The sequence below is a fragment of the Callorhinus ursinus genome, unplaced genomic scaffold (genome assembly GCF_003265705.2).
Source record: "Callorhinus ursinus isolate GAN/ISIS: 27379988/994484 unplaced genomic scaffold, GSC_fseal_2.0 scaffold17, whole genome shotgun sequence".
NCBI classification, from domain to species: Eukaryota; Metazoa; Chordata; class Mammalia; order Carnivora; family Otariidae; genus Callorhinus; species Callorhinus ursinus.
The window spans coordinates 25,474,518-25,498,080 of record NW_027397079.1 but is presented as its reverse complement, the minus strand read 5'-3'; the positions used below and the strand labels follow the sequence as shown (position 1 = coordinate 25,498,080).

General features: G+C 42.4%; 1 protein-coding gene across 6 annotated transcripts in view; it reads right to left on the bottom strand.

Annotated features, from left to right (window-relative positions):
- The window catches only part of DLC1 (DLC1 Rho GTPase activating protein), a 417,459-nt gene that overhangs the window by 12,775 nt on the left and 381,121 nt on the right, over positions 1 to 23,563 (bottom strand). For 4 of the 6 annotated variants that reach the window (XM_025886236.2, XM_073902374.1, XM_073902375.1 and 1 more), the window contains 5 exons: positions 16,633 to 16,704; positions 11,672 to 11,753; positions 4,707 to 4,770; positions 1,179 to 2,602; positions 525 to 701 (listed from right to left, as the gene is read on the bottom strand). In XM_025886236.2, coding sequence (XP_025742021.1) covers positions 525 to 701; positions 1,179 to 2,602; positions 4,707 to 4,770; positions 11,672 to 11,753; positions 16,633 to 16,704 — 1,819 coding nt within the window. Of the gene's footprint in view, positions 1 to 524; positions 702 to 1,178; positions 2,603 to 3,022; positions 4,602 to 4,631; positions 4,771 to 11,671; positions 11,754 to 11,851; positions 12,102 to 16,632; positions 16,705 to 23,563 lie in introns of those variants that run through there. The other 2 variants (XM_073902376.1, XR_012381137.1) reach the window with 2 other exon arrangements.

Genomic DNA, 23,563 nt, shown 5'->3' with positions numbered 1-23,563 from the left:
AGAGAGAGGGAGGGAGGGAGGGAGGGAGGGAGGGGGGAGGGGGAGAGGGGGAGAGGGAGAGGGAGGGAGAGAGAGACAGAGAATCCTCAAGCAGACTCCCTGCTGATTGCGGAGCCCGATGAGGGGCTGGATCTCACAACCCTGAGATCATGACCTGAGCCGAAATCAAGAGTCGGATGCTAAACCGACTGAGCCACCCAGGCGCCCCTGGTGGGCTCTGCCTAACACTGGGAAGGAGGCACCTATACAGTGTGATGGAGCAGCAATGCATTCTCACCCCAGCAACCGGCGATTTGTCCACCTGAGAGCTGAAACTCACTCAAGCAATCCCGCCGCTTATTCCCTAAAGTGAGACTGGCTTGAGCAGTATCAAATACGGCCTCAAGAATGCAGAGATTACATTAGGATGATAATCTAAAGCTATTAATAAAGGCTAGAACTGCTACACACTCAGCATTGGGACAGCTTCAAGGAGCTGACCAAAAACTTTTCCAATTAGTTTACTGAGCACAGTTAACCCTTACCAGCTGAAGCCATGCTTATTAGAAGGTGTGTATTTCTCCAGCAGAGCGGTTAACTTTAGGAGCGAGTATTTCTGCAGCAGGTTCATCTGGGCCACCGACTGGCAGTTAATCTGCAGTGATACAGAGTTTAAGCTCGGCCGATGGGAGCTCTGGAAACTGTGCCATCTCAGCCTGTGCCTGTGGGAGAAGAGCAGGGGAGGGGGTGAGTACAAGGGCTCTTTAACAGGCAGCCCCGAGATCAGCAGCGGCTGCACCCTGGTGTCTTATCTCGGGAACAGAGAGGACTCAACTTCCATCCCATTCTTTTCCTTCCCCCGCTGTGGTAAAATACACGCGACATAAAGGACCATCTTAACCACTGCTAAGTGTACAGCTCAGAGGCCTTAAATACCTTCTCACTGTTGTACAACCATCACCCCCAATCACCCCCAAGACTTACTTCCTCTTCCCAAACCGAAACTCCGGACCCGCTGAACGGCGTCCGTGCGTTTTGGATGTGAGGAGCGCCTGGTCTGTCACTTTTCTTGGGAGCCCACACGACTACGAACGCCACACCTGACCCTATCTCCTCCCCGCCCCCCCACGAGAGCGGAAGCAGTCCCTTCCCGAGCCTCCCTCCCCTCCCCCACCTCCGGAGGGAAGCAAGGCTCTCACCTATTGGACCTGGTCAGGGAGGCCCCCACCCCAGAATCCCTCCTTTCGGGGATGTCCGAGGGCTCTTCGGGTTCATTCAGGGAGTTGCCCGTACTGTCCAGGTCACTGGGCGTGGCTCGGTCGTTGTCCACATCCAGGTGTATCTGTTTGGGAGAGCTCGGGCACGGAGAGACCGAGTCCAGGGCTGAGTCAGAGTCTCCCTCATCCGAAAACTTCTCTGACCACTGGTTGACGATCCTCTGCATCCCCTTCACATGGTAGAGGATGTCATCCAGCTCGGGGAAGATGTCCTCGCTCTCCAGGTCGGCCAGGTCCCCTGAACTGGAATAGAGGACGGAGCCCGGCACGTTGTCGTAGACACTCAGGCGGCTGCTCATGGAGCTGGAGGAATTGCGTCTCTTAAGCTCCTTGGGGCTGTCGCTGCTGTTTTCCCTCCTCAGGCTGATGTGGCCGGGGCCGTGGAAGCTTCCAGTCCTCCAGTTCACGGAGCTGTTACTCCCCGAGGGCGAGAAACTGCCATTGGAGAGGGCCTTGGGGAAAGTGCCGGGCTTATGATCTTCCGGGATGTAGAACACGGCGTCCTCCCGGTAGCTCTCGCGGTTCTTAAAGTTCTGCTCCGTAACGCTGCTGAACGTGGACTGGCTGAACGGATCAAAGCCCTCCAGGTACATGCCCACCCGTTTGTTGCAGGCGCTGAGGCTCCGGGTCCTGGTGACCGGGCTGGGCGTGCTCACGGCGCTGCTGGTCTCCGACTGGCTACTGCTGCTGCTGGTCTGCGTGGAGTTGGAGACGCTCCGCTTGCGCACGGCCGGCACGTTGATGTGGTTGCCGTTGAGCGCCGAGATCTCCACGCAGTTCAGCTGCTTCAGCTTCTCCTCGTCCAGCCCCTCCCGCAGAATGGGCCCGCTGATGATCAGCCCCAGCTTGGAAGGCGCCTTGTGCTTGCCGTGGTGCGAGCCCTTGAGCTTCAAGCTCTCCATGCGTTTCAGCAGGCTGCGCGTCTTGGACTTGGCGTTCTTCTCGGGGCCCTTCAGGCTGAAGCCGAAGCCGGACAGTTCCTTGGGAGAGGGCAGGCTGCAGAACGAGTCATCGTTGCCTGCGAAGTTGCCGGAGGAGCAGACGCTGAGGACCGAGTTGGTCCGGGGCGTCGCGGCGTCCCCGGCGTGGGGCGCGTGCACGGGGAGGCTGCCCGTGCTGCTGAGGCTGAGGACGGAAGCCACCTCCTGGCGCTCGCTGAGCTCCGTCAGCATGCTCTCGTGGCTCGCCGCGTTCTTCAGGTGGGTGCCGTCGGGGGCCCCAGGGCCTGGGTCCTGCTTTGGGGAAAAGACATCAAACTCTTCCAGCCGGGACCACCTCTTGCTGTCCCTCTGGAAAGTCCATTTGCCGCTGATCGCACAAGGCTCATCCTCGTCCGAATCCTCACTCTGCAAGCACAGAATGGAGGCATTCGTCACTGGGACCGGGCGGGCAGCAGGGTGCAGGACGCGAGCTCGTAATACGCCATGGGCGTCGATTCCCCCTTTACAGCTCTACTGTGTCATGTATGAGCCGTTGAGTGGATGATGACGATTTTATTATTATTTTTTTACGTTACAAAGATGTACACCTCAGGACTGTAACAGGAAAAAGCCTGACCGAGTGTTTCAGGCTAAATAAGAGTTATTTGGTAGAAACTGTTGGGTCTATAAGGCTGTTCTTTAATTGCTCACAGAGGAAACCTCTGGAGATCTGTGAAAATTCCAGGCATGCAGAATATTTTGAACCGGAGTCAGCAACGGGTAGGACTCCCTCTGGTCTGCCTCCAGTTTTGCTGCCTGTTGACAGCATGTGTTTATATTCTCTTTTGCCATTAAAAAAGGTAGTTTTCAAACCCTAAGAAGAACGGTAACTGAAATCTGTAGCCACCCTAAAAGTGTACATCTCCTAACAGACCAATGGCGACACCAAGCAAGGTAATAAGCCCCCACAATTTTTCAGTCGGATACTTTTCCGCTTCTTACCTGTTCTTTCTCATCCCCTCCCCCTGCCAGACACGGGGTGGGGAGCTAATGCCACACGTGTCCTGTGAAGTTTCAACCTCAGACATGCTCCAGGCCATTTAACAAGGCTTCACAAATACCCAGTCCTGACAGCATGGAACATTCAAAAACGTGAAGTAACATCTTTGCTGACCTTGCTTGATTTATGGGCAGCACTCAGGGTTATGCCGCGTCACAAGCTACTGCATCTGAGCCTTCTAGGCGGGATATCAAAAGGCACCGTTCAGTCTGATGCAGGTCCTTCCCACTGGTGTGGAAAATATCACATGACCCACATGTCACAGGCAATGAGTATAGAGAGCATTAAGGCTGACTTGGAGACTCCTCTCCACAGCTCAGTGGGTGCTGAGGTTCCAGTTCATTTGTTTAAAAGGTTTAACTCCCCCCAAGAAGGTAGCCTGTTGCAAGTCAGGGACTCTAGGATAATTAAAATTTGTACTCTGAACAGTCAGAAATATGTTCTTTGACCAAACTTATTCCTGTTTACTCTAATTTGTGACAATTACTCCCAGGACTACACCCACCTCTTCTCCTAAGATCTCATAAAAGGTCCTCACATTTCATACACAGAAGTTATGTACCACCATTTGACTAGAATGTGTGGGATTTCCTGCCCTTCCCTCCGTCCCCCCGCCCAGCTCTTTTCCTCCCTCCCTCCAGTCTCTCATTATTCTTCAGTACCCCACAAGCCAGCCTTCTCTTCCATCCCTGCAGCAGCTCTGAAGCACGGTTACTGTTACGTGTGGGGAGAGTCCCCAGAGAACTTCAGCTTTAGTTTCTGAAGGGAATAATGGAGGATTCACTGGGATTGCCTAAGCCTCATTCCTTTAATCTGTAGTAGGCATTGAGTTAACAAGGCAAAATAATAGATGATTTGTTCCAATCAAAAACAGTTGGAAAAAACCCCTCATAGATACAGAGAACAGACTGGTGGTTGCCAGAGGCAGGGGTCAAAAGGTACAAACTTCCAGTTATAAAATAAGTAAGTTTTGGGGATGTGATGCACAGCATGGTGACTATAATTCACTGTACTGTACTGTATATTTGAAAATTGCTAAGAAAGATCTTAAAAATTCTCATCACAACAAAAAAAAATGTTATAACTGTGTGGTGATGGATGTTAACGAGACTTATTGTGGTGATCACATTGTAATATATATAAATATTGAATCTCTATGTTGTATACCTGAAACTAATATTATGTGTCAGTTTTATCTCAATTAAAAAAAAAAAAACAGTGGGAAAACCTCAATTTATGGGCTAGCTGGAACTACTGGTTTCGGTTACCTAAGGCTACTTGATCTTTGGTAGACCTGACTGGATTATAACATTAAAAATGTAGATTTTTGGAACAAGGAAGTGATAAGAGTTTGAGAGACAAAACCTCTTACAAAAAAAAAAAAAAAAAAAAAACCTCTTACAAAACACATAATCCAGTTTTTGGTCTGCCTCCTTTCCTCCCATCCTATTATACATTTTATATACTCACTCTCTTCCGATGAGGACTAATTTCCAGCTTCATCACCGCACACTTGTTTAAAGTATTTAGACGCCTACAGGGCAAAGAAATAGTATTAGCAAAAATAGGAAACCACTGATGGGTAGATACATATTTTTTTTTTCCAAACAGGTGACATGTGTAATGAGTTTCTTTATTCTATAAAAAATTATTCTATAATTTAGAACAGTGTTAGAAACTTCTTTACAAAGTGAATAGTTTAAAAATACCTTGACATTTCTTAAACTTCGTCATTTAGATTGAGTATTACTATTTTATAGTAAAAGGACACATTGCTAGGGTACTATCAGGTGCTTCTTATTCTTTACAGAACAAACAACTCTCAATGAGGAAATTTATTCTTCCAAGAGTCCCTAGGTTGATCTATTAGGTAGCTCCTCATAGCACCAAGAAATAAGAGCCAGTGATGTCCCCTTTCACAGAAATAGCAACAGCAACAAGGAACCGAGCAGTGTTCTTGGTAAATAAAAATAAATGGTATATTCTCTCTCAAATCAAAATTCAAATAGAAAAATAAGCCAACTTTTAGACATAACAACCTTAGACACTCTGTTCAAAAATTTAGTGGGTTCTTATACGGAATGGAAATTGGAGCCTCTTTAATATCCAATTCTTTTTACAACTTCCTGTATGGGACGGGATAATGTTTGGGACAGTCATAGCTATAGTGGAAATGAGTACTGAAAACATTTTCACACAGCAGCTTCAAGGGTTAACAACAGAGCTCAAAACTCAGCACTTGAATCAGATTCTTCTTTGGAACAAGAGTGATATTTTTACTTTAAACATTTTTTTACCCCTGCCAAGGAGTAATGTCAATTTATAATTAGGGAAATGATTTCGGTTTGTTTGAAAATGAAATACCAAAAAAAAAAAAAAAAAAAAAAAACCCCACAAACCCCCCAAATAAAAGTCCTCATCAGGAAATAATGAAATAGCTGGAAAGAGAAGACCGTCCCATACTCAGAAACACATGGTATTGTAGAAGTGTGAATGACAGCTCCCTCTAACAGCTTCTAGATGACCAGCACTTGGTCTTCCTCACATAAACCTTTGGCATATCTGCTGTCTCCCACGCTCAGCTTTCCAGTTTTTCCTACAATTGCAATTCTTCCTTTTCCATAGGATAAGAGCATTTGATTCACACAAATTCAAACTGACCAGGAGACTGCTTCTAGGCTTTATCTTTGGGATTCTGTTCTTGCAACTCGTCTAACAACTTGATGCACAAGGATAGAAAGTATTTTTGCCTGCTGATAAGACTGCCTTTGATTTCATAGATTACGTGGTAGCCTGTTTAAAGAATAAACAAAGATAACTCAGAACGCCTATGTTGCCTGTGTTCAGAAAAATTCTCTCTGTTGATGGGGAGAGAAAGAAAACAAGTAACTAAGAAAAATCCCAAACTTGAAAGGAGTGGCTATAAGGTCCCTCCCTAGAGGGGCATACATTACTTAAATGACTTAGATCCACAGTGTTTTGAGTTCTCAAATGTTTTCAAGATTTAAAGAGTCCGGAATGGTTATAGTTAGTCTTAGGTCTGGGTTTCATTAATCAAACCTGTAATCAAATACCCACTTGACTTCATTTGGGCTTTAATGGTTGAGTGGTGTTTATAACCAGGTTTACTAGGCATGGAAGCCTCTGGCGGCAGGGGAGGGGCTCACTTCACAAATTCTAGATTTGAGTCAAACAAAAAAGACCCTAGAGGCTAGTTTTATAAAGGTCAACATTATCTTTTTTATGTTGGTAGCACCAAGCTAATGGCAGTTCAATTTTGAAGCCAAGAAGTTATTTCTTGGGGTTTCTGTAAGATTCATTTGTTCCCAGGACCTCCAAAGAATGCCCACTGGTGAGACCTTAGCTACCTGGAGAAAGGACCACACTGACAAGAAACAGTTAGAGCTAGACGGAAGGGGGCTCGCTCCGGGTCAGGCGCCATGCCCCGCACCACATAGGTGTTATTTCATCTTGGTCCTCACAACAACCCTATGGCACAGATACTACCGTTTTCCTTTTGTAGATGAGGACATGGGGCTTTGGAGAGGTGACGAATTGCCACAAGAGTAAAACATGGCAGTTCTGACATTCAAAAACGGTATATCCTGTATGCTTTTCCAAAATCAATCTTAAAGATGCTAATACACAGGAGCAGCTTATACCTGAAGTATGATTCCCCAAACGAGTGGCAACTGGTATCACGCACCATCTGTCCGGAAGGCGTGGCCCCTCCAATCCCCCTGGGCCCTCACAGGGCCCAGCTCCACAGGAATGTGTCAGTCTTATCTGCTGGGCAACTTGTACCCTGCTCTGAAGGGGGAGGGAGTACAAGGTGGGCCATCAAAGCTCCCGAGTTTTGCTGCAGGAAGCTGCAAGCACCCTGATAAAAGCAAAGCAGGGGGGTTTTGGGGCCTCGTATTCAAAATGAAAACAGGGACAAGTGCGAGACGCGTGAGTGAAGAAAAAGGAACAATTTTCCAAGTAAGACCTGACAAATAAAAATTGTTCCGATTCTTAAAAGATACTTTCTTGGAATTAGTGCAATTGCTTTAAAAATGTACTTTCTTTTAACAGAACAGAAATAGTAACAAAGTTGAACTCCACTATGTGGCAGCCTGCTTGACATTGGTTAGGCATTCAAGGACTGTTTTACAACAAAGTGGAGACTGAAGATGATAGCTGGGATATGTACTTATCATGATATGATTATCACCTTATTTACATAATTCTTTGGTGTGTTGATAGGAATCAGTTGTTAATTCCAAAGGAAAACAGTGATAGGGAACATTTTTCAGAACCTAGAGAGACAAGATCATCTCAGTCCCCGGTACACCCCGCGTGGGGCTCGAATTCATGACCCCAAGATCAAGAGTTGCATGCTCTTCTGACTGAGCCAGCCAGGTGCTCAGAGGCAAAGATCACTTCAGAAGAGGTGTTCTAATAGTACGTCGCAGTTTGCATTATTATCTGTATATGCTTCAAGGCAAGCAAACCACTCCCCCCTATTAATACTGAATGTGACCCTCTCATGATCTTGGCCTTATCATTGGGGTTCGATTATACAGCAAAACTAACGAGACTGGGACAAAAGCCAATCTCTCAAAGGAAACAAATACAAAAATCTCTTATAAGTGTAAGTGTAAGAATGTTGGTGAGCAATCCAAATTCCAAAAATGCTGTCGTTTCAAACTATAACTTTTGGTCACTACTAAACTTTATATTCAGATACTATTACCATGAGGGGCGCCTGGGTGGCTCAGGTGGTTAAGCATCTGCGTTTGGCTTACGTCATGATCTTGGGGTCCTGGGATTGAACCCCACTTCGGGCTCCCGCTCAGCGGGAGTCTGCTTCTCCCTCTCCCTTTGCCCCTACCCCTGGCTTGTGTGCTCTCTCTCTCTCTCAAATAAAAAAAAAAATCTTTAAAATAATATTATCATAATTCTCAAGAAAACATTAAGTCGGGGGCACCTCGGTGGCATAACTGGTTAAGCATCAGACTCTTGGTTTTGGCTCAGTTTGTGATCTCAGGGTCATGAGATTGAGCCCCGCATTGGGCTCTGCGCTCAATGCTGAGTGTGCTTAAGATTCTCTCTCCCTCTGCCCCTCCTGCTCATGTGCTCTCTCTCTAAAATAAATAAATAAATCTTAAAAAAAAAAAGAAAAAGAAAACATTTAAGTCTATGTCTTCTGCCCTAAGTAGACTCTGCTACGAGATCAGCAAATATTATCCGTATAAGAATATTTATAATCGGGGTGCCTGGGTGGCTCAGTTGTTGTCTGCCTTCGGCTCAGGTCATGATTCTAGGGTCCTGGGATTGAGCCCTGCCTTAGGCTCCCTGCTCGGCAGGAAGCCTGCTTCTCCCTCTCCCACTCCCCTTGCTTGTGTTCCCTCTCTCCCTATCTCTCTCTCTGTCAAATAAATGGGTAAAATCTTAAAAAAAAAAAAAAAAACAATATTTATGATAAATTTTTAAGTAGAACATTAATGTGTACATGGGAGCAGTTGTAACATTTATGTGTGGGAGGGTGGTAGGAAAGAGAAACCATGTAAGAATTATTTTATTTATTTATTTAAAAGATTTTATTTATTTGAGTGAGAGAGAGAGAGAGCATGAGCAGGGAGAGGGGCAGAGGGAGAGGGAAAAGCAAGACTCTCTGCTGAACAGGGAGCCCGACACGGGGCTCGATCCCAGGACCCAGGGATCATGACCTGAGCTGAAGGCACCGCAAGAATTATTTTATTAAAACAAACTTTAAAAAAGTTTTAAGGTAAAAATGTTAATGTTTAATAATATTTTATGAAGTAAAACTTTTCACCTTTCTGTAACCATTTTACCATATATATTTAAAATCAACTTCTCAAAGTATTTCAACAGGGCAAAAGATGGAAGTCTACAAGATGTCTGTCAGTCTGGAGAGAACTGGACAAATCACAAACTTTCAAACCACACCACAGCTTCATGATTTACTGGCCCCCGAATTCCATGGGCTGAGAAACTATGAGGAAGACGCTAGCGTAGCTAATGAGATGAATATCACATCATCAGTAAAATAGGTTATCCCCCACCACTGTGCTGACAACTGGGAACCTATTGGGCATTTCAAAAGAGGATGCCGCATCATTTTCTTCAGAACATTTGTTTGGGCCTCTCAAAAGGAGAATCATTTGCCTTGAGAAGTCTGTGTGAACATGGATAAGAGCCCTTGGCGTTTCCATTACAAACAAGTTGATGACCGTTACTATGAATTCTGAAGCATTTTTTTTTTTAAAGATTTTATTTATTTGACAGAGAGAGAGAGCACAAGTAGGCAGAGTGGCAGGCAGAGGGAGAGGGAGAAGCAGGCTCCCCGCTGAGCAGGGAGCCCGATGCGGGGCTCGATCCCAGGATCCCGGCACCATGATCCGAGCCGAAGGCAGACGCTTAACTGACTGAGCTACCCAGGCGCCCCTGAAGCATTTCCTTTTTTGAAGAGAAAACCCAACTTCAAGATTTTCTCCACATACTCAAATCTGGGCCTCCGTTTTGGGCCTAATAATTTTCAAAGCCCTTTAACACCCATTACCTCATTTCTTCCTCACACTTAACCTTTGAGACATCATTCTCTGCATCCGAGAAAACAGAAACCCAGCCAGCATACACTGCAGAGTCCAAATACAGACGAAGGTCTAGCTGTTTTCACAAAAGATCCAGAAACACAGATTTATTCCCTTTAAAGGGAGGTGGCTTCTCGAACAGAACGGAGAGCCAGTGGAAATCACAAAGGGCAGAGGATGACCTTCTCAGAGGAGCGCAACACAGTTTCAAACTGATATTAAAAAAAAAAAAGTATTCAAGAATCTAATCATGAGCCCTTTGGGCTGCAATGTTGTGGTGATATTTTTATGACTCAGAAATGCCTAAGCTGTTGCTGCTGTTCAGATGGCCCACTTACTAAGTGGCGTAAAATGTGTGAGATGGGCGATCTGACTCAGTGCGTAAATATTTCCTAGGATCCATTTTATGAGTGACCTCATTTATATGTGTTATCACCAATGACGAATTGAAAAATAAATTAATTCTACCCCACAGCTAAGCATTAAAATATTTTAAAAATGTCTGGAGTAGTTTCTATTCCAGATGTTGACTTCTTCCCTCCCAAACTGCATTAGTGACATTTTCTCATTCCTGATGACATAGCTTTGGTATTACACACTACAGTGAGGGACGTGGGATTATAGGTTGCTTTCAGAAAATGTGTACTTACTCTGGACATTTCTAAGCAGCCGTTTCATTGGATTTGCAAAGTGACAGTGTCTCTGTGGTTAATATGGCATTCTTTTTTTCTTCAACCATGAGAACTAGTCTCTTTCATACACCATTCTAAAGATCCTACCTATATTTCCCTAAAATCACTGCTGAAGTTAGTGGATTCAAAAAACACTGCATTCCATAAGAAAGGCAAAAAACTGTACTTTCCCTGAGCTACTTTCTGTGCCTACAGAGCGGTTAATAAATACCGAGTGTCATTCTACCTTAAAGATGTTCTTCCAAGTTAAAATAAGTACTGAATAAAAGAAAATTCATTTCAACTTTACATATAAAATCAATATGTGAATTTTTTCTGTGTATAATTTTTCCCCAGAATTCAGCTTTTATAGCTTGTAGGCTTTGAGGAAAATGACGAAGCATAAATAACTTAAAAATGAGTAACACGTCCTGAAGAGTTGGGGAGGATTATCAGTGTCTCATCATTGTCTGCTACATGTTTTATCACTTCTACTTCACTGAAACCCACCAGCTGCCCCTCAGCCGAAAGACCCACCAGCACAACGAACAAGGATTTCTGACAGTTTTATTCACGTCTCACATCAATGCTCATTTACTGCCTGTCCTCTGTAGCTTAAAGGCTGTGCTGAGTTCTTTTACAACCTTACTTAATCCTATTGTTACTTTTTTGTACCTGGGGAGGCTGAAGAGATTCAGAGAAACTTCTTTGGAATTCAAACAATGGTTCTCCTGACTCTAGCATGCCATAACTCCCCCCCACCCCCCACCGCCTTTATTCCTCTCAATGTGTTATTTTCATTCAATCTAACAGCAGCTTTGACTCTGTCAGAGTATCTGGCTGGGACTGTACACTCCATTACCCTGTTCCAAGTTTCCAGACCATCTGAACATTCTGTTTCAGCAATCATATGGTATCGAATATGGAATGGTCTATTTGAGTACCTTCTAGGGCAGTGCCATTTAATGGCAATACTAAACAACAAGATGTTACTTATTATAATTAAAAGGCCTATGATTTATAAATGAAGTAAATTACCATAACCATTCACTAATCAAACATCTGACTTAATTAGTAGAACCAACGTGAGCAAAACCCATTTTGATAATACCTCATTAAAACAAACAAACAAACAAAAAAAGAAAACACTCAAAACATTTCCATTTACCTGCATAAAGCCTCAATGGCGTCTCTGTCCAAAAAATCATGCTCTCTCTTAACCAAGGAAATATCAATGGGGAAAAGAAGATCTGTAAGAAAAATAAAAACATACATTTATGGAACACCTAAATTCTTGCCAATGTAGCCCAGTTTAGCAGAGGGAAAAAAAAAGTAATTTCTTGAATACCTGTTGTACGCAGGACACCTTACTTCCTATCAAGTGCTATGGGAGAATAAAGCAACTTAGGACAATTCCATCAGTGTCCTCAAGGAGCTTAGATGTAAAGTGGTCTGTACACTCAAATATCCCTTCTTGTCACAGAAGTGGTTCAAAACACTGTTCCACCTTGAAACAAATGAGCAGGCAACAGATCCCTGCTGTAAATTATAGTTTCAGCCAGAATCAACATCAGAAGGATGCTTCCTTTCAATGGGGTGGTGGTGGTTGTTCTGTTGTCTTTCCACGTGTGTCTGCTCACATTTGGTCAGGGGAAGAGGTCACGGAAAACTGAGCCAAGGCAAGGTCTACAGAACAATGGCAAGTGGTAGGAAATGGAATCTAACCATTTGCATGACATCAAAAGCTAAAGAGAATTCAGGATATGCTATTTTTAAACAAATATTAGCACTTCCATATGGCTTTTCAGGAGTTTATATAACTCCCCCCCCAAAACAAAAGGCCAGCTACAAAGCTGCTGGAGAACAATGGGATCCCAAATCCCTTAATCTGCAGGAGAGTTCAATACTCTTAGAATACTAGGAGTTATATCAGAACTTAAAAGGAGAAAGGGGGAAAAAGTCAACTCAATAGAAGAATTCCCTTTTTATCCCTTTTTGATAAATACATTCAAGAAGAGGGGAGAGAGACCCACAGCACCACTGTGGAAATTTACAACAGCTCTGGGATTGCCACTAGATAAAAACAATTTACCCTCTTTGGAGTTCCAGCTATTAGGGTATAATTGGTCTTTCCTGTAGAATGCTTACATAATATGATGAGTAAGAGTTCTTCTGTGCAACTCTGTAGGTCAGGAATGGGCAAAATAAATCAGCAAAGCAGGAAACTGGGATTACCATAACCAAACAAAAACAAAGACAAAAACAAAACAAAATAAAACAAAAAAACAACCCCATGGCCTCTGAAATGGCTAATGCTTTATACTGGGACGGACAGGGCTCTCAGGAGATGCAAGTGATTAGTCATGTTCTAGTTCTTGGGTTGACTGTGACGTTTTCAGGGCTTCCAACTTCCAGTCACTGGTTTCACAGAATGGACCTCCTTATTCTTAACAATCTATTTGCTAGAGATAATTGTTAAAAGTACCTTTTTTTTTTTTAATGTTGGAAAGAACATAGTGTTATAGTCCAATTCTTTTTTCTGAAGGCACAGAGTTAGATTACCTTAATCGTTCCCTGAACAACGTAGGCAGACCAATGAGGCAGCCCATGATTTACGAAGAAATATGTGAAACTCAGTATTGCAGGAATTTATCTCTTCATTATTTGACAGACCAACTCTATAGGCTTATAGTGAATGTCAGCTATTAGTAAATACGGCAGACTGTAAAACTGAAGGTAGTCACATTTTATTTCACTTTGAGCAGACATCAAGAACTTTTAAGTATTAAATAACAGAGCTGACATTAAAGAATATATTTTAATACTTCCAGAGGGTAACGCCAGATCTATGAATGTAAATGAAAAGCTCACGTCTGTTATGTGTATAGGAGACCATGACTGTGTTATTTTAACAATTCTAACTTCATGTACCCAGAACTCTACTTTAGATTCCTATCTGATCCAAATTAACTTTCAGATTCTGTTAAAACACACACACACACACACACACACACACAAAATCTAGGGTAGGTAGGGGCCAAATATAAGAGAAGTGAAATAATTAAATTTCTCTTATTTGCCCTGACTCTTCTGAAAGGACCGGCTTTTAAAAGATATGATTTATTGATGAATAGCAGTTCTCAGAGTTCTTCAGGTCAGGATTTAATCTTCCAGCTTGAGTGTAAGGGCAGGAAATATAAATTGTCAAAGACCAAAATAAAGCAAAACAGGAAGACAAGGAATGTGTGGGTTGGTGTATGGTGTGTGTATACTCACCCTACAGAGGGGCAGGATGAAGGGCAGAAATTAGCGCCCAGAACAATATACAGTATATATCCCCCAAACTTATGGGGGATATGCTTATGCTTCAAAAGACTTGTAAATGAAAGGACCACAAACACATCCCGTGAAAATGCAGTCTGAATTTTAGGATTTACTAAGAAATAAGATAGAGACTGGAAATGAGTCTTAGCAAACATACACCCATAAGAAAGTGCTGCTTGGCAGCAAATCAACACCAAAAATGAACATAATTGAAGGAAATTTAATTTCTAAACAGGAGAACAAAAGGAACAGCAGGACAGCCACCTTACTGCCCCTGCAAATGTAATTATCTCTCCCTATCTCCTGTGGGGTGTGAATTGAATGCCATAGAATGGTGGCCCCTCCCCAACCCTCCCCACCTCCAAGCCCTTCTGAAAGAGATACTGTAAATGTTAATAGGTCAGAAATCCCCTCTAAAGGAAAGATAAGCAACTCCATCATAATAAGCACACAGGTTAACCAAGTACCTTAAAAAAAAAGGAAAAAAAGAAAAAAGAGAGAGAGAAACAAGGAAAAAAAAAGGAATTGGAAATATTCTCTATAATGTAGGAATAGTAAAATCTTTTACACAGTATAGCAATAAAATAATTCTGAATCCAACTTCATGGGAAAGTATCGCACATTCAGTCTGGGCTACAATGAGGAATTGTTACCTACAATTAGGTAATGAATGAATTTAGCTGAGTGAGCTAGGAAAATAAAAATGATCTCAATGGTCTCTGCCTGATTTGCTTCTGGGGAGTACCACCCACCCACTCCATATCCCTCCTCAAGGCAACCCGCTGATCCTGTCTAGCACTTCCAAGCTTACAAACTATACCCACTCTTAGCACCGGCTTTTTGCTTATGTGTTAAAGAAGGTTGGCAATGACCACTAGCTCCACCACAGAGCCCAATGCCACTGTTACAGGAAGAAGTCTGTTACTATCCTAGAAGAAGAGAAGAGTAAAAGACATGACTTTAAAACTATTTATCGTGAGAAGAGTTGAACATCTTTGGTGAAAATATTTAAGTGACATCATTTCATATGAATCTTTTAGCAATTTTATCATGTGGTGGCTATGTCTTAGTCCCATTCCTTCTTAAGTGATGAAAGAGATTATTTTTAAAATGTCATCAACCAAAACTATGTTTGTTTTTTGAGATTCTGGAAGTCCCCTAAAGGTCTTATTGGCTGTTGGAATTATGTTTTTATTATATAAAATATGTAGCATTTACCACAGTGTTGGGCATCCCTGGTGGTGCAGAATTAATAGTGGCTTGTTGGTTAGTTGAATGGATGGGTGGGTGGATGGATGAATGAATGAATGAATGAATGAATGAGAGACATCTAGTGTCTCTAGTGTTAGGGAAACAGAATGCTCAAGGTAGAGGCAGCTCCAGAAATCATTTAACTTATTCTCAATTTAGGAATCACTTCACTATTCACCCAAACTTTGCTTGCAAATTGCCCACAAAAGTGGAGTTCACTGGTTCATAACAAGAATTCTTTTTAAATGACATCGTGTAGAGTATGATAAAAATCCCACATACATGAACAGCTTATTCATCTCGCCATGTGCATGGCACGCTCTACCCACACTGAGCAGGTAGAGGCTCAGGATGAGCCCCGCCTGAGGAGCTCGCCACCCTCAGCCACAGCATTCGAGTGACCCCCAGGGCACTGATGACAAAATGAAGGAGTATAAATTCAGCCTAGATCTTCATTTTTTTTTTTAAGGTCCATTTTCCTTAGTTAAAAATTTGAATGCCACAGGAAAAATAATATTCATCAAATGACAATCTAAACAAAGGTAAAAAGCCTCATTACAACCCAGGGGAATGTATCTGCAACATATGATCCATAAAAGTTTACTATTTAGAATAAAGAGCTCTTAGAAATCATTACGAAAAGTGCAATCAACTCATGAGAAAAATGGGCAACAGACATCTCACAGAAGAGCAAATACGTATTTCTAGATGATATCAAGAAATGAGCATTATCACTCATGATTAGGGAAATGGAAGTCAAAATACATCCATGTGATTGGCAAAAATTAAAGCCTGACAATATCAAGTGTTGAGAGCACGTGAACAGACAGGATCTTTATATATTACTGGTGGGGGTGAAAATCTGTACAGGCACTTTTGAAAAATCTGCATTATAAAACTGAACATATGTGTTCTCTGTTACCCAGTAATTCTGCTCCTCGGTATACAGACAAGACAAATTATTGCAGATGTCCCACGAGAGTACAAAACTGTACAAGAGTGTTCTTAAGCCTACAGTTTATAAAAGCAAAACAGATAAAGCCAAACTGCCCGCCAATCAGAGTGTGAATGTGAATAAACTGTGGTCTACCCACACAACGGGCTATCAATAGCACTCAAAGCAAGTGATCCAGAGGGAGACATAGTATAGAAGAATCTTAATATATGTATCTGAAGAAGTGAAGAAAACTAAGTCTTACAAGATTATATAGAGCATAATACCCATTTTATAAGGGTAAAAGTAACTTTATAAAAATATATATATTAGGAAAATGCCATAAAACTATATAAAAGGAAAGCAAGAAAATGACAAACAGAAGTTTCAGAATGAGTTGCTTTGGGTAGGGAGTGGCAGAGGGACCTAATGGGTGCATTATTATCAAGGTCCTAGTTTTTTGTTTTGAGTGGTGGGGGTCTTAGGACTTGCTACATTGTTTTCTTAATGAAATATTTTATTAAGTAATAAAACGTCTGAAAATAAATCATAGATCAGTAATATCATGAACCAAGGATATGAATATGCCAATTAAAAAACCCCCAGCATTCGCCACTCACCTTCATAAAGCTGCGCATACTGGGGGAAACCAGTTGCCCGTAGCCAATCACAAGCTTCCTTGGCTTCAATTTCTGTAACAGAACCAAAGAAAGACAGACGTGTCAGTCATGTGCACCTCAGCAGGCTTTCTTCCTTAACAAACTCTGATTTTGTCAGATAAGCAAAATATGTCTGTTGACAATGGATAAGCAAAATAAATAAATACACATATGCCTATATAAAGACAATTCAAATGGTTTAAAATATGGTGCACCTTTTCAGACTGTAAAAAATGCATTTTTATCTATCTTTCCTTGAAAAATAAAAATGGGGTCCTAGCAGTAGGTGATTCTGTGCTGCTTCTGTGTTCTGGTTACAAAGGATTATGAAAATAGGGCATATTGAGCAGGTTGAAGAGGGATTAAATAATTTTAAGCCTCGATGGTCTAACCTGGTTTACTTTTCACATCATGAAAAGGCCATCAAAGACAGGTGACACCCTGGAAGAGAACCAACCTGACCAAGCGAACAGACCTTCTGTTCCACCCCCCCCCCCACCTCCCCGGGATGCACAGAAAAGGCCCAGGTGCGATGCCAATGTGCCTTTAGGTGCATCCAGCAGTAGAGACCCAGGCTGTCAGGTGACCCAGAGGGCATTAAGTCAATAAATTCTACGATCCTGGCAGACTGCAATGCCTAATAAAGCCCTACTTCCCTGTGGTTAACATCTTGTAGATAGTATTGATAAACAGCAAGGCCAAGGGCAACTGACACACTGTGTTCCAACTCACTCAAGCACGCATTTACGATCCCGTTAAAACCGACTCACAGAGGAGGTCTGGGGCACATTCATTAGTTTCTCTGCTTGCACAAAGAATATTCTTTCAACTCTTCTTCCCACCTTCCACAGGCCATTAGAGTACTTAGGTATGTAAGGTGATTCACTCATTTATAAATGTCTCAACATTGCTTAATTTATTCCAGATTCAAATCTTCATTAGGCATCTCTCCTCTGAGCCAGATGGCAGCAGATAATCCATATTAGGAGAAGTACCCATAGCTTACTTTTGTCTAGTAACTTTACAGTTTCAAAGCATTTTTTTTTCCCTATTATTTCGTGAGTCCCTTGGCCTATAAAGAAAGGTAATTAAGAACACCCGAATTCATTAAAGCAAGTAGGGTTGTCCTTATGGAGCATCCGAAGAGAAAAACAACCTGCTGTCTTCTGATGAGTTAGTTAATACCCAAACTAAAAACAGCGAAAGCACTAGAGTGGAAATAAATGGCATGGCTAAGTTGATTTTCACAAATTTTTTTCAGTGTGGCGATAAAAGCAGCATTTTTAAAAACGCGAGATTCAGGAGTGAATTTGGGGTTGGAGGATAAAGTGACAGACATGTGGAAGAACCTCAATGTTTGCGCTGAATAAAGGAATATATAGAATTGTCCAGTGTGAATCACCTGTACTTAACAGTTTTTTCATGTATTAATATGCACACCTTGTGTCAGAAAGGAATTAAAGCAGCCTTACATAAAATCATAAACATTTTCTAGAAAACTGTATTGCTGGAAAAACATATTTTTTCTCTATCTCTGTGGCCCCTGCTCAAAGACAGACACGGAAAGAAAAAAAGCTAAGTGCTTGTTTAAAAAAAAATATTTTAAATGACTCGCTCCTCCTGACTATTTAGAGGTTATTTCCGTGGAACAGACTGTTAGACTCTAAACAATAGATTGTTCAAAAGTAGCGGTGAGTAACCAGAAATTCTCAATGTGCACTTGTTTTTGACTGTCTTCAGACATGACATTGGACCAGCATACACACTAAAGCCTTAATTAGACATACTTCACCAGCCAGTATTGCCACCTTTTCTGGAGCATGTTCCTGATTTTCTGATTAAAATGGCTTCCTGCCAAGAGGCACGTAAGAATGCAACGTATTTTTCTAAAAAAACTTTACATTTATTTATATAGTACTTTACAAATTACCATGTGCTCTCATATATATTGCTCGTTTAAGGCCCCAAGTGAGTTCAGGAGCCCATAAATGCATATTGCTGAATTGTCATTCTCTTACTCACTTTCCAACACTAAGGAAATGAAAAGCTCCCAAATGACCACAAATTCGTTTAGAAAGCTGTGTCCAAATAGCCACTCTGCTCAGGGCCCCTTGGTTAGAAATAAATGATGTGAACAGGCAAAGGTTTGCATCTTCAGCAGATAATCTAATTAAAGGCTTACAATGGCTAAAAAGTAGTATTTTCAAGAACTGCGAGATCCAGAAATTTTACCTTCTTTTTCCTTACCCTAAAACAGATGAAAATGTTTCTTTCTTTTAGATGTGAAACCATGGGAAATAGGCAAGTCTGTCAGTATCTACTTGAAATTTAAGTGCCCACTCATGAAAACTTGGGCTGCATAACAAATGAAAACTTAACACACTGTTTCTGTAGAAATCAGAATGAGAACGTTGGTAAAACTATAAAAAGTTGTCACTGATTTTTTAATAAACGGAACAATTATTGACTTCATTCCTACCCCCTTCCAATTACTGAGAGAAAATGGTAATAACAATCCAATATAAGTACTGATTTTTAACAAATCAGTATTTTCATTTTATTTAACATGAAATGAACCTATGTCTATAGATTAGTCGGGTAGAGAACACCCCTTCTAGTTTTACTACCCCACCCCCAATCCAAACCATTACTTTCCTTCTTGTCTCCCAACTAAAATTCCACGTCTCCAATTCTCTCCTCTCTCAGAGAAACCATCCACCAGTCCTGGCTCATCACACCTCCAAAAGTACAGCCTTGATCTTCTCTCTCCCTCACAAACTTCACTAGAGCCCCACTGCTTGGAAAATCGCGTCTAAACACCTCCTGCATGGTTTTCTGGGTTCTCCATGAGGCACACAACCTAATGTTCTAACTCTACCTAACCTGTTCTCCACCTGTCCTCTACCTAACCTGTTCTCACTCTACCTCCCAAAGTAAACTCAATGCTCATCTCCCCATACACCACCGTGACTTCCTGGCATGAAATGCTCTCCCATCTTCTCAGTATCAAATTCCCCTCATCCTTCAAGGTCCATCCCAAATGTTGCCTCCTCTAGGCAGACCTCCCAGATGCCTCCTGACAAGTCTATCAATGCTAACTTTTATTGTGTGCTTACTATGTGCAAGCACCTGTCTAAGCACTTAAGGCATATTAATTTACTTTTCACATTGATCCTAAAACGTGGGTTACTAATATCCCCAAGATACAGAGCTGAGGAAACAAGCAGAGAAATAACTTTTTTTAAAAAGATTATTTATTTATTTGACAGAGGGAGACACAGTGAGAGAGGGAACACAAGCAGGGGGAGCGGGAGAGGGAGAAGCAGACTTCCCGCTGAGCGGGGAGCCTGATGCGGGGCTCGATCTCAGGACGCTGGGATCTTGACCTGAGCTGAAGGCAGACGCTTAATGACTGAGCTTTTCTTTACATTCAAATGCCATAGTGGAGAGAGAACTAAGACTCATAGAAATGAGCAAAACAGGGGCCCCTGGGTGGCTCAGTCAGTTAAGCGTCTGACTCTTGATTTCAGCTCAGGTCATGATCTCAGGGCTGTGAGACAGAGCCCCGTGTTGGGCTCTGCACTGGGCAGGGAGCCTGCTTAAGATTCTCTCTCTCTCTCTCCCTCTGCCCCCTCCCAAGAAAAAACAAAGAAATGAGCAAGACAAGTTCTTCACTTAAAAAATACATAACAATGAGTGACATTTAAAATATTAAAACCATGGACACATTGCATTACCTCAGTCACTAAATCTACCGTGCCTATTTTTGGAGGCCTCTAACCGGCTCTAAAGGTTTGACTTTTCCTTCAGGACATGCCACTATGAGGATTAGTTTTTAAAAATATTCTCCATCAGGCAAAAATGCCACCAGAAACTAAAAGTACAAGGGAAATACAGTGTCACTCTAATGCCTGGGTTTTCTCTGAGCAAACAACAGACAAATGTGTTAAGGAGGAAACAGGAAATATTTATTGGAAACAGCTTTAGTGGTTAGTTGTATAAGATGAATGAGGTCCAGGAGGCCCTTCTGTGTAAGGCTGGGAACCGTTAGTCCGTATTTGCACATTTCCTGGCATGATGGGATGACCCTATCTTCCCTTTCCCCCTCAACAGTGAATTAAACAGAAATCCCCCAACCTCGTCATCATTCTGTTGAACCTGCTGAGCTCAACCAGTTGAGCAACAGTAAATGGGTCCAAGTGGGATGTGATTACTTCCATCTTCTGTGTACCCTATCTGCCCAGTGGGAACCATCAGGCTCTCTGCCTTCTTTGACAACATGCTACCAAAATCAGGACTCAAGGCAAATGCCATAGCTACATGGAATGTATCGCTTAAATAAAAGTCTAAGGAATTGGAGGAATGCAAGAAAATCCCAGATTCCTTGGATTCCCCCCAAAATGACAGACCCGTGGCCAAAGACCCACGGAAATGTCGATCGATGCTTTTACAACCACGAAGTACATTTGCTATGTGAAGGCAGGTGGTATTTTCTGATCCAAAACAAAACTCATTTCTCTCCCCTGGTCACACAGATTCCCTCCAATGGAAGAAGATTCTTCTTACCGATTTTCCAGCCTCCACTGAGGTGGCCAATTTACAGACTGTCGTGCAGCTGGGCACCAACGGCCCATCTGACCCTGGTAGGCGGGCTTCACTGGGCAGCCCACTGGAGAAGCAAACCATGGCTTCAAAACCTTGATCTCAGGGGCTCTCAGCCCTGTATGCGGGAGGCATCACGTGGGAAGAGTTTTCTAAAACCACCAACCACCACCCACTCCCAGGCATCTGGATTTTCTCAGTCTAGGGAGGACCCAGGCAGTGTCTTTTAAAAACAAAAAAAGCTCTCTAGGTAAATTTAAGGATAGCCAGGATTGAGAACCATGGAGCCAGGCAACATTTCCCCATATTCTTGCATCGGGAACTCTTTCTCCCCAGATTACCTTAAGAGTCTCCCAAATGAATTCTGTGATAAGCTTTGCTCCTCACTGCCCACGACAAATCTGTCCTGGTGCAAGAGTCCCTGAGCCCCCGGATCTGCTTTTATGAAGCGCATCATTACGTCACTCCCCTGCTTATAATTCTTCAGTGACTCTCTGGCACCTTCCAGATACAATCCAAACTCCTCAGCAGACCCACAGCCTTCTTAATTTGGCCTCTACCTTATCCCTTTGGCTCCTGGAAGGCCTCCAAGTGCAAGCTTTGTTCGTCTTACTGAACTTCTTGGGGTTCCCGGGAGGCACCATGCTCTCTCACTGCAAGCTCTTAATCTGTTCGCCCCTCTGCCTCCAAACGTCCCCCTCTCCACCCCATCAACTTCTCTGTCCCACGCTCCCCATGCTGGCTGAGATGCACCTATCAAAAGCTTCCTGATTCAATTGTATATCCTGAAAAGACTACTCTTCCACAGTGGAAGCACAAATATGCTTGTTTGAAGGAAAAGAGAATCTGTTACTATTTTCCTTCCTTCAAAAACAGACTAAGAACTACAATATGAGCCCCTTTCTTTTTGCAGTTAAACAAAAATAAATGTTAAACACGACTGCCAAAGACCAGGTATCAGGATTTACCTGATAAAATGAATACCTAGATGGGCTAAGTCAGATAGCAGAATGTCTATATTAATATTTATCACACTCTAATGTTATCTAATCACAGCAAAGAGTTTGACTAGCAACTAACAACATTCCTACCCTCAGGTGCCTCAAAACATTCTAAACATCTGTTGTGCATATTCTGAAAGAAACCAGTTAGGAAGCTTCTGGAAGACCAGCTGATACTAACTCAGTTTCTAAGGCTGTTTGGCCTAACAGTAGCTGACCCAGACCCACCTTCAGGTATATTCTAGTATAGTCATACATTTAAGTGAAGCCAACAATCCTTCAGGTCCCCTTCGCTTATTATTTATTTATTGGACATCTATTAAGTGTGCTGCCAACTGTGCTAGGGGTCAATCAGACACAGGTTCCTGTCCCGAAGCAGGAAGCCAAACGGAAAGGCAATTCACAGTTGGGAACATGGTGTCCCATGGTCCTCTACTAAGGAAAGATCTGGTTTCCTAAGGGCTATTCTAAGGTCCTTGTATTAAGTCCCAAGTGATCTGGTATGGGTATCACCAATGAGTCCCCATTTCATAGGTGAAAGCCCCAGTCTTAATTAGGGCGCACGCACCCTACCTTCTTAATATACCACGTCTGTCACCCAATCTCCCTCTGCTCTCTGATCCAGCCACAGTGGCCTCTTCTCATCCACCCTATACTCCCTTTCCTGATTTATTTTTTCTCCTTCCAAAACATTTACTTATTATGTTTACTTTCTGTCTCTCCCCTCTGTAAGCTCCGAAAGGGCAAGTTTCTTTGTCTGCTTTACTCTCTGATCTATCCTAAGCACCTATGGCATACAAAGTAGTTGCTCAATAAATAAATATTACATAAATACAGTATGATTTTTGTTCTAGTGAAGGGGTCTTCTTAATTTTTCTGACCAGGATAATAGGAAATACAGTTTACGTTATAGCCTGGTACACAAATGTATGCATGCACGTGTGTACACACACACACTTGCACACGCCAACTGAAATAAGTTTCACCAAATAACACCTAAAATACGTAATGCATTCTTACATTTTTCTATTCCACTTAAAAAATAGTTATTTGTTACCTACCAGAGCAACCAGTTTAAAATCTATTATTCTCACACCATAGCTTTTTCTTACAAAGAAAGAAAGAAAGAAATGGAAACTAAGAACTTACTATACACTTAATGTAGTACAGAGAAGAATGCAATGTGACAGTCTGAATTCAGAGGTGGGGGGGCTGCTTGAGCACATGGTTTATGCTCAGCCTTTATTGAAGGAGAAGTGATGATCTCACATGGAAGACTGGATGGGGAG